Source organism: Diceros bicornis, chromosome 22 (genome assembly GCF_020826845.1).
Source record: "Diceros bicornis minor isolate mBicDic1 chromosome 22, mDicBic1.mat.cur, whole genome shotgun sequence".
NCBI classification, from domain to species: Eukaryota; Metazoa; Chordata; class Mammalia; order Perissodactyla; family Rhinocerotidae; genus Diceros; species Diceros bicornis.
The window spans coordinates 39899918-39912611 of NC_080761.1; the positions used below are offsets into that span (position 1 = coordinate 39899918).

A 12694-nucleotide genomic window follows, 5' to 3' on the forward strand; every position below is an offset into this window, starting at 1 on the left:
GCATTGAATTAATTTTACTTCTTGTAAATGTTACTGAGAGTAACATATCCCTTATCCATATGCAGATATCCATATTTCTTTGATAGAATCTAATTTGAACACATCAAGACAGATTGGCATTTTCAGTACCATAAAAAACTGCTTTGTTAATTGCAAACCATATTTAGTATGACCTTATAACAAAGTAGCACCTTAAGTGTCATGCTTTGTCTCTAATGTGCACACTGGAGCTGGGTTCATCTGTACTAGACAACTGCACTTCATGAAGAGTTTTTTACTTGATAGGCAATTAACAGTAATTAGGAAGATTCACCTCAATAAGATGTCAACATGAGATTGTTTAAAAAAGTTGAATGTCAGTGACTTAAAAAGAAAGTTCTTCTGACACATAGGTATGGCATGTGAAACATGAAATGTTAATTTAACTTTTCTGCTTATTATTCATGCACAATATTATTTTGTCATTCAGACACTACACTGACAGAGTGTAAAGGGTGTTAAAATAGTGCTGCTAGAATAAAAAGAGGATTAATCTACCATTGGCCAATTAGCCAAAGGGTATTTAATGGTCTCTAAAGGCTACTGAAGTCTAACTACTAGCAAAAGCATTGGTAAAAAGTCCTCTATATTACCTTCATTTGCTTGACATTTTGTGAAACATACTGTAGGCTTTTAATAACTGCATTGTCAGAAAATAGTTTATAAATGAGTGATGTAGTAACTCAGTGTATTTTTCATAAGAAATTTTGTTACATAAATAATTCCAACTCTGCCTAAGATCTTTGTTCTTTTGTATGTGCGTGTGTGTGTGTGTGTGTGTGTGTAGTTTTTAATTTTTAATTCTTTTTCTTGAAGATCTCAAGTATTGTAACAAAGGAAAACTCATGTTTTAAATTTAAAACACTTGTTCATTTGAGAGAGTTATTAATCGGAACTATTTATCTCTGTAGATAAGTAGTTGTATGGAAAATATTCTGCTAGTGACCTAGAAATGCATGTAATTTTCCTTGTAACTCATATAATGTTTTAATTAAATGACTGTGCTTTTAGTCTTATACATGGACAACACGCAGAGTTTTATTTCTTTCAGTTTTATTCCTTGTAAAAGAATAATATTCCCAATGAAAGAATATTGACACTATTCACAGGAGGGAGAAATATCATTAAGATCATGGTGACTTTCTAGGAAGTTCTTGCCTATAGAATTTACAGGGATATTGTTCAACTAGCATTTTATCTTCAATCTCTTTTGCTTTACTTCTGGTAACAAAATTATGTTATAATTTTTTAAGATCACAATAATAAGATTAAAATTGCTGCCTCTCTTAAATGTGAACCAGAATAATCTGATTGTGAGATATAAATGAACTTATTTGTGTATTCAACATGAAATAACCTCATTCATATCCTCAGTCCTATGCAGAATTTAAGATTAAAACGTTTTAATTTAAAAAGAATTTTTTTTTTTTTGTGAGGAAGATCAGCTCTGAGCTAACATCCACACCAATCCTCCTCTTTTTGCTGAGGAAGACTGGCCCTGGGCTAACATCTGTGCTGATCTTCCTCCACATTATTTGGGATGCCACCACAGCGTGGCCTGACAAGCAGTGCGTAGGCGTGCGCCTGGGATCCCAAACCGGGTCACCAGCAGCGGAGTGCGCGCACTTAACCACTACGCCACAGGGCCGGCCCCAAGATTAAAACGTTTGATGAAGTAATTGGAAATAGACTATTCTTATTTAATGATAGCTTTTTCCTACTTTTACTGTCATGGCTTTGGGTTTCAAAAGGAGAAGGAAAAATCAGAGACTCCACTATTGTTGTAGATGGGAGCTAACCCTCACTTTTTACTCTGGTTACTGACTGACTTTTCCCAACATTTGACATCTAACCCTTGTCTCAGCGTGGACTGTAAAGAATCCTTCTGCCGCCAACTATTTCCTCCATAGGCTTTCTAGAACCCCTGCTCCTATGACCCTGATATTCAACCTCACGTTTAGCTGGGTTTTCTAGAATTTCCATGTGTCTGCTTTTCGGATCCAGCTATCCCAACTAAAAACGTTTTCCAAATTTTTTAAAAGGTTTAATCCAGTCGTGAAAACATGTGGGGAGAACCGAACAGTGTCTTTTAGTGCAATGGAGTGGTTACTATCCAGAATAAAATGTTAGGTCAGAATCAGTCTCTTGTTAGAGGTGAAGGGCTGTACCACATCCTATTCCTTTCCCTTGGAGCACTGCCCCTAAACTAGGTGAAAACTCAGAAGCATTTTCTTTACATGTGTCACAACTAGCATCATGTCCATTGAATAGACAGATATTGAATATTTTATTCTTTGGAGACATCAATATCACAGAGTATCTAAAAATATATTGTTTGGGGAGTGATTATGGAAACGATTCTTTCATATTTGATTTTTTTCTAAGCCCTTTACTTCTTTTCACTTGGGCTGTAGAATATTTTCTGTGGGCCCTGATTTATTTTTCTGCTAATTCATTCTGGAACCTTAAAATGTTGACCGAGGCTCCCTCCTGGGGAGGAGATCCTTGAGTTCCTCAGGACTGCCCCTAGTCTACTCACCAGTGTTCTGGCAGATACCTTCTCTAGAGTAAAAGTTGGAAAGCAGGGTGGTGGTAGATCTAGTCCCAGCCTTTAATGTTCTAGCTTCTAGGAAACATTTGACGAAACAAATCAGGAGGAATACGTGGAAGGAAACTGGCTGTCACCAGCCTGTCAGTTTACTAGACAGGATTTGAAGGCAGCAGCAGTTCCCTTAGCTCCCTGTTTTGTTTCTTCATAGCACTTTGTTGTTATGTGCTGTCGAGCGGACTTCAACTCCTGGCGACCCTATGAATGAGTGATGTCCACAATGTCCTATCCTCAACAGTCCTACTCAGCTCCTGTAGACTCATGCCTCTGGCTTCCTGTATGGAGTCAATCCATCTCATATTTGGTCTTCCTCTGTTCCTGCTGCCTTCTACTTTTCCCAGCATTATTGTCTTTTCCAAAGAATCCTGCCTTCTCATGATGTGCCCAAAGTAGGGCAGCCTCAGTTTTATCATTTTTGCCTCCAGCAATAGTTCAGACTTAATTTGCTCTAGGACCCACTTGTCTGTCTTTCTGGCAGTGCAGGGCATCCATATAGCTCTCCTCCAACACCACGTTTCAAATGAATCAATTGTTTTCCCATCAGCCTTCTTCACTGTCCAGCTTTTGCACCTGTACGTAGTAATTGGGAACACGGGGGTGTGGATAATCTTGGCCTTAGTCTCTAATGACACCTCCTTACACTGATGATCTTTCCTAATTCTTTCATTGCTACCCTTCCGAGTCTCAGTCTTCTCTTGATTTCTTGGCTGCATTCTCCATTTAAAATGACTGAACCAAGGTAATCAACATCTTTAACAGTTTCAGTTCTTCACTGTCTATGTTAAAGTTGTGTAGTTCTTCTGTAATCGTGACTTTTGTTTTCCTGATGCTCAAATGCAGTCCTGCTTTGGCGCTTTCTTCTTTCACTCTCGTCAGAAGTTGTTTCGAGTCATTGCTGATTTCTGCCAGTAAGATCATCTGCATATCTTAGATTGTTGATATTTCTTCCACCAATTTTCATAGCAGTTATTATAGTTTATTGTTATATATTTCTGGATATTTCTAGACTGGTGGCTACCTAAAGGCAAGGATTATAACTTTTTTAATCATTGAAAACACAGAGCTGGTATAGTGCCTTCTATATAGTATATACAAAAAGAATGAATAATAGATATTGAGTCAGGTTCTGAATCTAGATATTCCCTATTAAAATCTTCCAGAAAATGTCAAGAAATTCGTGGATGAACTCCCATGTAAGAGGACAAGGGAGAGTACATGAAGGGAGGCTTATTTACCCTGTTCATGGGGCTCCACAGTTACTGTTGAGAGCGGCAAAAGGAAGCTTCTGGCCACAGGCTTTTTGCCTAGTAATTAAACTACAAAATGCAGGTCTAGTAGAGGCAATTTATGTTTTTAGCATAGAAAATGGAACAATTTTTTTAAGCAATTGAAGGAATAAAATTAACACAAAATTATGGATAAGGAAAAGAAAATTAAACCAGAATGAGGATATTATAGAAACTATGGGGTTCAGGATACTTGCTCAAGATGGGGCAGGGTGGCAATAAGGGAATAAGGAATAGGTTCAGGAAAGGGGCAGGGCTGGCCCAGTGGTGTAGCGTTAGGTTCACGTGCTCCACTTTGGCAGCCTGGGGTTCGCAGGTTTAGATCCCGGGGTGCGGACATACGCACCGCTTATCAAGCCACGCTGTGGTGGTGTCCCATATAAAGCAGAGGAAGATGGACACTGATGTTAGCCCAGGGCCAATCTTCCTCAGCAAAAAGAGGAGGATTGGCAACAGATATTAGCTCAGGGCTAATCTTCCTCACAAAAAAAAACGGAGGGGCTGATTTTTTAAAAATTGAGACTTATATTAGTTTTCCATGCTACATAACAAATTATCACAAATTTAGGAGCTTAGATACAATGTACACACTTATTACCTCAGTTTCCGTGCGTCAGGAGTCTGGCACAGCTTAGTGGGGTTCTCTGCTCAGAGTATCACAAGGCTGTAGTCAGTGTATCAGCCACGCTGCCTTCCTTTCTGGAGCTCGGGCTTTCCTTCCAAGCTCATGTGTTTGTTGGAAAAACTCAATTCCTCGTAGTTGTACGACTGAAGTCCCTATTTTCTTGCTCGCTGCTGGTCAAGGACCATTCTCAGCACTTGAGGCCTTCCTTAGGTCCTTACCTTATAGCTCCCTCCATAGTCCTCTCATAACATGGCAACTTAATTCTTCAAGGCCAGCAGGAGAATCTCTTTGACCTCAAGCAGGGGCCCTGGCCTTCTTTTAAAGGGGTCACCTGATTAGGTCAGGATCAGCCAGGACAATTTGGCTTTTGATTAACTCAAAGTTATGTGATTAGGGACTGTAATATACATCTACAGAATCCCTTTTGCATATAACATAATGCAAATAATATAATCATGGGAGTGATAGCCCATCATATTCATGGTCCCACCCGCATACCAGGGGAGAGTGTTATACAAGGGCATGGGTCTTCAGGTGTCATCTGAGAATTCTGCCTACCACAGTGCTCATTACTGAAGAATGAATTCTTCACTATATTCTTGTTTCTTCTTACAGTTGCTTAGAGGGTTCTTTTCTTTTCAGAGACTTATATATTCTCTCTCATCAATGTTATATTTAAATAAATAATTAATAACCAGTGTCTAGTTTTAAACTTTTATAGTGTTAAGTTGTCTTTTATAACCTTTGGTTAGAATAATTGACTACACACAAATCAATACAAATCTCAGTATTTATTCTCATTGAAGTCAACTTTTAAATTGAAATAGACTTTTAAAAGATTGTGGAGGGCTTGCACTGCTGGGGATATAAAGAGTCAGAGTAACACATCTGCCTTCAATAAACTTGTAGCGTAGTAGGGAATCCTAAATTAAGATCAAACAAATAACTTTCACTTGAGGCAAAATAAGGTTTCTGTCATGAGAGAAATTATAGCATTATTATATATGTATGTATATATGTGTGTGTATGTGTGTATTTTTATTAATCCAAGTCCTAAGTCTTTAAGACAGTTCTCAGACTCTGTATGGTATGATTTACCACAAGATAATAATGCTAACAATAATACTGTAAATTTAAAATTTACCGAGTACTATTGCAGAATTTTTTTAAAAATCTGCACTCAAAATTACCTTTGCCAGGTAGGCAAGCATCATCTCTGTTTTCAAATGAGGAAACAAAGTTGAGTGCTTGCTCAGCATCACTCAGCTGGTAAGCAGTAGACTCACAACTAGAATCCAGAAATTATGACTCTTCCATGGGTTTTATTATTATTTATAGTTTTAATATAACATGACTTACATATTTTTAAATCTTTGATTGGAGATGGAAAGATAATAATATAAAAATAAGAATCATGCTTCTGATAAAAAAATAATAATTTTAAGAGTAATCTTAATTTATTGGTAGATTTTATAGCGCAATCTCTTTCAAACAAGGTCACCACAAAAGTAGCCAAACCAAGTGTAAACCAAAGAAAGTTATTTATGCTTCTTGTCTTATCTATAGTATTTCTCAAATAAGAAATAGACTATTTAAACTGAGAGAAGTTAGTAATAGAGCCATACTTATTTGTCCGAAATTCTAAGGGATAATCACAGTATTCCAAACTGATGGAATATATGGTTTGCCTATTTCTTCTATTTTGGCAGGTGCTCTATAGCATTTCTACACATATCTAATTGATATCATAAACATGTTTTGAAGATTCTGTAAAATCTACAACGTGATTTATATTTTAATAAATTACAAGTCATTTGGTTTACTGTCTCCATAATTTCAGTGTTTCTTCATTTAATACATTTTTATTCATTAAATTGAAGTTAAAATCTGCATATACTTATTTTTTAGAGAAATATGTTTATTGGCTTGGTCTTTCCTCAATGAAGGATATATTTATAGAGTCAGGATCTGCCACTGTGGAAGGGATAGACAGAAACCTAACGGCATGCAAGTTTAACAAGTGAGAGAAGCCACTGAAGCTGTTCATAGGAAGAAAAGAGCCTCATCAAAGTTTAGTCTTCTGTGTTGCCAGAGATTCCATCTAGAATTGTAGCCATGAGTTTGTCTTACTACATTAAAATCTCAAAAAGTCTAATTTAGGTACAGAGCGTTAACTTCAAGATTGATAAATGTTGCAGTGCCTACTACTTAAGTAAAAGCTAACAATATTACATTGCTAATGAAAGTGTATTTTAATTTATATAGTGATAAACTAATAGAAAGTTTATAAATACAAGCTGAAATCAATGTATCTTTAAAAGCACTATCCGTGCTACAAATAGGGAGACTTGAATTTTTTAAATCTTTCTTTTGGGTCTCACCATACAGAAGGCCTTGTTTTTAGATACTGTGAGGAATACATAGGTGAACAAAGGCACAGTCTCTCTCAGGGATTTACTAGGTTTCACGTTTGAGGAACAGGCATAGTGCTCTGGGAGTTAAGAGAATGGAGAAGCTACTTTGTTGAAGAAAAAGAGAAGAACAGAACAGAGAAATCTTCATAAAGGAGAAAATGCTAAGCTGCTCTTTAAGCATGAGAGATTTCAGCAGGAGGAAACACCATATGTCAAGTCATCGATGTAGAAATGGCAGACAGGTTTGGGGACGGGCAAGCAAGTTTGACTTCAGGTGATATCTGACTGAAACACAGATGGAAGCTAAAACTTAGGGAGCCGTATTCTAACCACAAACACCTGGGCTTTCTTCTGTTGGGCTGAGGAGCACCGGAAGGGTTTGAATAAGGGAATAACAGGTCAGTGTTGTTTTAGGAAGTTGTATAAAAGACGGTATGAAGGCAGGGAAAGGTTGCAAGAGAAGGGCTATGGTAGCAGTCTTAGTGGAATAGTGAGTCTTCATTAAGAAAGTGGCGGAAGGGAATGAATATGAGAAATATTACCTGATTTATAGAACCTGACAATTAATTGGACATAGAGAATTAATAAACAGAGAGGGAGATGGAGTCAAGCTTGGATGATAACCAGAAAGATTTACAGGTTTAGGGAAATTGTGAGTTTGCTTTTAGATAGTAATTGTTAGGTACCTTTGGGACAATTTATGAATGAATATTTCCTGACAATCTATAGAACCACGGTTTTAGATCATAAGTTAAAATATAGCCAAAGAAATAAGATTTTTCACCAAAACATACTTTTTTTCACCAAAACATAGTTTAATCTCAAATATATCAAGCCCTAGTTTTTTTTTTTTTTTTTTTTTTGTGAGGAGATCAGCCCTGAGCTAACATCCGCCAATCTTCCTCTTTTTTTTTTTTTTTTTTTGCTGAGGAAGACGGCCCTGGGCTAACATCTGTGCCCATCCTCCTCCACTTTATATGGGACGCCGCCACAGCATGGCTTACCAAGCAGTGCGTCGGTGCGCGCCCGGGATCCGAACCAGCGAACCCCGGGCCGCCGCAGCGGAGCGCACGCACTTAACCGCTTGCGCCACCGGGCCGGCCCCACAAGCCCTAGTTTTGAATCCATAATCTAAAATATTCATATTTAACAGGATACTCATGTATACACAAATGCATATGTAATATAGATTTATTGGTATAGTTTTCTAGAAGTTGTGTTTAAATATAGTGTTATTAAATAACTTGTATTTATATCGCTGTACACATTAGCTATATCTTTTGCTGTTTTAATTAGAATTCTTAACAAAGAAAGATTTTTCTCCCCTCTGAGAGATTTCACTACCATTTTGTCTAATTGTTCCTTATGTTAAACTACCACTATAAGCTTCTTTGGAATAATAAAATAGTAGTGCAGGTATCCTCTTAAGGACCTCTAAGTTGTTGCGGTTACAGCTTGGTGGCATTCTGCTGACTACAGATTGGTGAGTGAGAGGGACTAACAGTAACTGTTTCATAAAAACATTACCAATGTGCCATTTAGTAAAATGTTTATGTTATTAAAAATTCAAATGTAAGGAGTTTAGTGCAATCTACCTCAACGTTAAAAAGAGGACTTGTCAACTATCAATCAAGTGCAGAAGACTGAGCGAATTTGTACGCTATTTATTTGAACTAAATCTCTAATAAGCCTCTTGTGCTAATTGGACTTAACATTTATGTTGCTAAATGAGAAGCGTTTTGGCTGCTATATAGAGTGGTAAGACCTACCCAGTGGAATAAACAACTAACATCTGTTATCCCATCCTGCTCCAGCTTGGCTTTTCCTAGTTAAGTACATCAGCCCTGAAGTCAAGGTTATCAAGCATGTGAATCACTGGCTCACCCCTGTATATGTGAAGGCAAAGGAATAGCACATCAAGAGTAAAGACCAGCCAACCAAAAGATATTGAGGACAGCTGGTCTCTGTTGTTTTAACCTCTACAAGTCTTAAAACCTTAAGCAAAAACTAATAGAAATTATAATTTTTGTAAAGTTTTTACAGTAACTATTTTTGTGATTAATTTTACTTCTTCTCTGTAGCATTTTCCTACCTGTAGAATTTTATGATGATAATTATTATATTAAATGTAATTACTTTTATAATACATTTATGTTTATTTTCTTTAAAAAAAGAAACTAAATTTGGATTTGGCTGCACTTCGGAAAGAAAAAGAAGACTTACTAAAGAAATTAGAGTCCTCATCTGAAATCACAAGTTTGGCAGAAGAAGTTTCCCGGGTAACAGTTCCACAGATACAAGTTACATCACTTGGTCCTTCAAGGAGCGTGGACTTAGAGATGAAGCAATTGCAGTGTAAACTAAAGGTGATTATAAGTTTTATTAAAGATGAAAACATATATTAAGTTACTGAATCCTTAAAGACAAATGAATTCTGGGGCGGGCCCTGTGGCTTAGCAGTTAAGTGCTCGCGCTCCGCTGCTGGCGGCCTGGGTTCGGATCCCGGGCGCACACTGACACACCGCTTCTCCGGCCATGCTGAGGCCGCGTCCCACATACAGCAACTAGAAGGATGTGCAGCTGTGACATACAACTATCTACTGGGGCTTTGGGGGAAAATAAATAAATAAATAAAATTAAAAAAAAAAAAGACAAATGAATTCTAATTTAATTCTACTAATAAGGGTAAATTATGGTATAAATAATCCAAAAATTATTACTACTACCTTTGACCTTATCTTTCTATTTTAGCCTGGTAGATTCTTATCTAGCAACTCATAATACTATTCTCTGTAAAAATGACAAGACACCATGATATCCTAATTTAGGAGGTGATGGAAACTGGCCATTGTCATTCTATTCCACAACTCAGCTCCTCTCTGCCCCCCATTCCTCCCTCACTGACTAGACTTCCTTTCAAACACATCATGTATCAACATAAATAGAATTGCTTCCGTCTACACACTTGCTGCTGTTTTAGTTTGGTTGTTGATTGGAGATGGGGAAGGAGGAGGGAAGTCTGGGGAGGGAGAAGCAGCACAGAGGACAGGTGGGTTGGTTTAATAGATTTCAGCAAGGTAAAGCTGGGAGCGAGAATAAAAAGCAGGGTTCCCTTTGTCTGTATAGAATTGTATGTAAGTCCAGGTGAAACCTTGAAAATAAGGCTGATCTTAGTTTAGATAGAATTATCTTGTAAGAAACAGGATTTGTGAGTTTTAATTGGAAAGTTCATTTTCCTGCTGCCTAAAACAAACAAGCTCATTTACTCCTCACATACTTAGTTATTTTCTTCAGGGAGGATTGCTAGCTTGAAGCTAAAAGGACAATGTGTATGGGACTATAGCTATAACGAGAGTCACTAGAAAGAAAATTCTGGTTGGAAATGCACAGAGTACATTAGAAATGGACTGTGACTGATAAGAGGGTATTTGACTATTGAATTGTTGAATAGACTCAGTTGTTTTCTATTCAAAATATTATATGTGCACTCTCCAATAATAATGTTTTTAAATGAAGGATTACTAATAGGATAAACTAGGATAAAGTTTAAAGTAAATTAGTGTATCATTGCTTGAAAATATTTTGCTTTAACCTACTGGCATTAATTTATATGCCTCTTAAATACCATCTTCTTTCAGACAGTTTCTAGGTGCAGAACTTGCCTCAACTCTATTTTATAAGTTTAAATATCTTACATAATAGAAATGTGAGAAAAAATAATTGTGCAAGTTTGGGGGCATGTATCTTCTCTTAAAGTAGTGTTTCTGTCTCTGAAAAAGTGGAATAAAATGTATAAACTGAACATTTCAGTGTTTATGTTTCTATACAGAGGATGAAATCATTGAGATATTCTTTGATCCTGTCTACTACAGAAACTTTTATTCACAGTTCTGTGATTCATCTTAGATTTAAGTCTTCACAATCCTAACATAACTTTAGTTTTCACTGAGATAAAATAGAATGTTAGATCCAGGAATGTCTAATCTGACCTTAAAAATTTTTTAAAGTGTTAATAGTTTTAAGGGGATTTATATTTTATTTATTTGATTTTACTTGCTGCTAATGCTCTAACATAATTTTTGGTAATAATAGGCCCATATGAATATCTGTAAGTTGTTTGCATTATAGTATCCCACAGTGTTAAGTTTTGACCCCTATATAAGTATCTCTCTTTGGAGGAATGTGTGAGTCACAAAGGTGAGACTAATGAGAATTCCTAAAGCAATTTAGATCACCTGATGCTTGATGTAAGTTTGAAGTGACGTTGTCCATATCTAGCCTAGAGTCCTGGAACATTGACCAGGCTGCATAGGGACGAAAAGGATAAATCTTTACTTTTGTCTTATTTCATGTTTTAATATGGAAATTTCCTAGAAGACCAGGCACCTTTAAGTACATAATACTCTCTGCTACTACAAATTTCTGTTTCGATATTGTATAGTTTGCTAGGGCTGCCATAACAAAATACCACAGAGTGAGTGGCTTAAATGACAGAAATTGATTTTCTCCTAGTTCTGGAGGCTAGAAGTCCAAGATCAAGGTATCAACAGATTTGCTTTCTTCTCAGGCCTCTCCCTTTGGCTTGTGGATACCCACCTTATTGCTGTGTCGTCAGCTGGTCTTCCCTTAGTCTGTGTGGTCTGTGTCTCACCTGTTGTTATAAGAACACCAGTCATATTTGATTAAGCCCCGCCCATATGACCTCATTTTCCCTAATTACCTCTGTAAAGGCCCTATCTCCAAATATAGTCACATTTTGAGGTACTGGGGTTTAGGGCTTCAACATAGGAATTTTGAAGGGACATAATTTAGCCCATAACAGATATCAAATTATTAACAAATATTTTCTAAGAAATAACTTATTTTCTAATTGATGTCTTTAGGCTTATTTGAGAAAAACTGGTTAGATTTGAATCTATTAAATGTCTACATACATTCTTTGTTATTTTATCCAATTAATATTAGACTTTTCTATATAAATTCTTAGGTGTACTTCCCAGATGTATGTGGTTCATTCAGTATCATTAGAGTGCTCATGTGCATTTTCTGTATCTTCATTTTTACCCATATTAGACCTGTTTCCTCAAGGTAACCCACTTTATATAGGTAGATAATAAAATATTTAGAGACATATAAATTCCTTCCAGTGAATGATATATACATCAGTTATTTATATTTCGTTTAATCTGTAGTTCTTTATACAACCTGGATTGGATAGTACTCCAATTTATATTTGTGATTCTTCGACTTCCTGATTGTTGTAAATATTCCTTTTGCTAAATACCATGTTCTGTTCCATTTTCCCAGTAAATTAATAATGAAGGATAGTAGTGTTTAAACTACTGTTCCTTTATATATAATCTATTGCCAGGCTGATTCTAAGTCTTTTACAAATACTAACTCATTTAATCCTCATTTGAACCCTGTATGATAAGTTCCGTTATTATCTCTATTTTACAGTTGAGAAAACTGAGACACTGAGAGAATGAGTTAATTGTCCAGAGTCACACAGCTACTAAGTGACAGAGCTGAGATTAGAACAAAAGCCATCTGGCTCCAGAGCTCATTCCCTTGCTTAATACACTCTGCCAATTTTAAAAAATATTTTAAAAGCTTAGATAGGAAGGCTCTAACCAGGATGGATTCTTACCGTTGTGACGTCTTTGAAATATGTTTTACTCCAGATGTGAAGTCATGCTGCAGGAAGTATTGTGTAGTAGGA

General features: G+C 36.5%; 1 protein-coding gene across 7 annotated transcripts in view; it reads left to right on the forward strand.

Annotated features, from left to right (window-relative positions):
• Positions 1-12694, forward strand: part of CNTLN (centlein) — a 330124-nt gene that overhangs the window by 259065 nt on the left and 58365 nt on the right. For all 7 annotated transcript variants that reach the window (XM_058565850.1, XM_058565854.1, XM_058565855.1 and 4 more), the window contains one exon: positions 9147-9338. In XM_058565850.1, coding sequence (XP_058421833.1) covers positions 9147-9338 — 192 coding nt within the window. The remainder of the gene's footprint in view (positions 1-9146; positions 9339-12694) is intronic.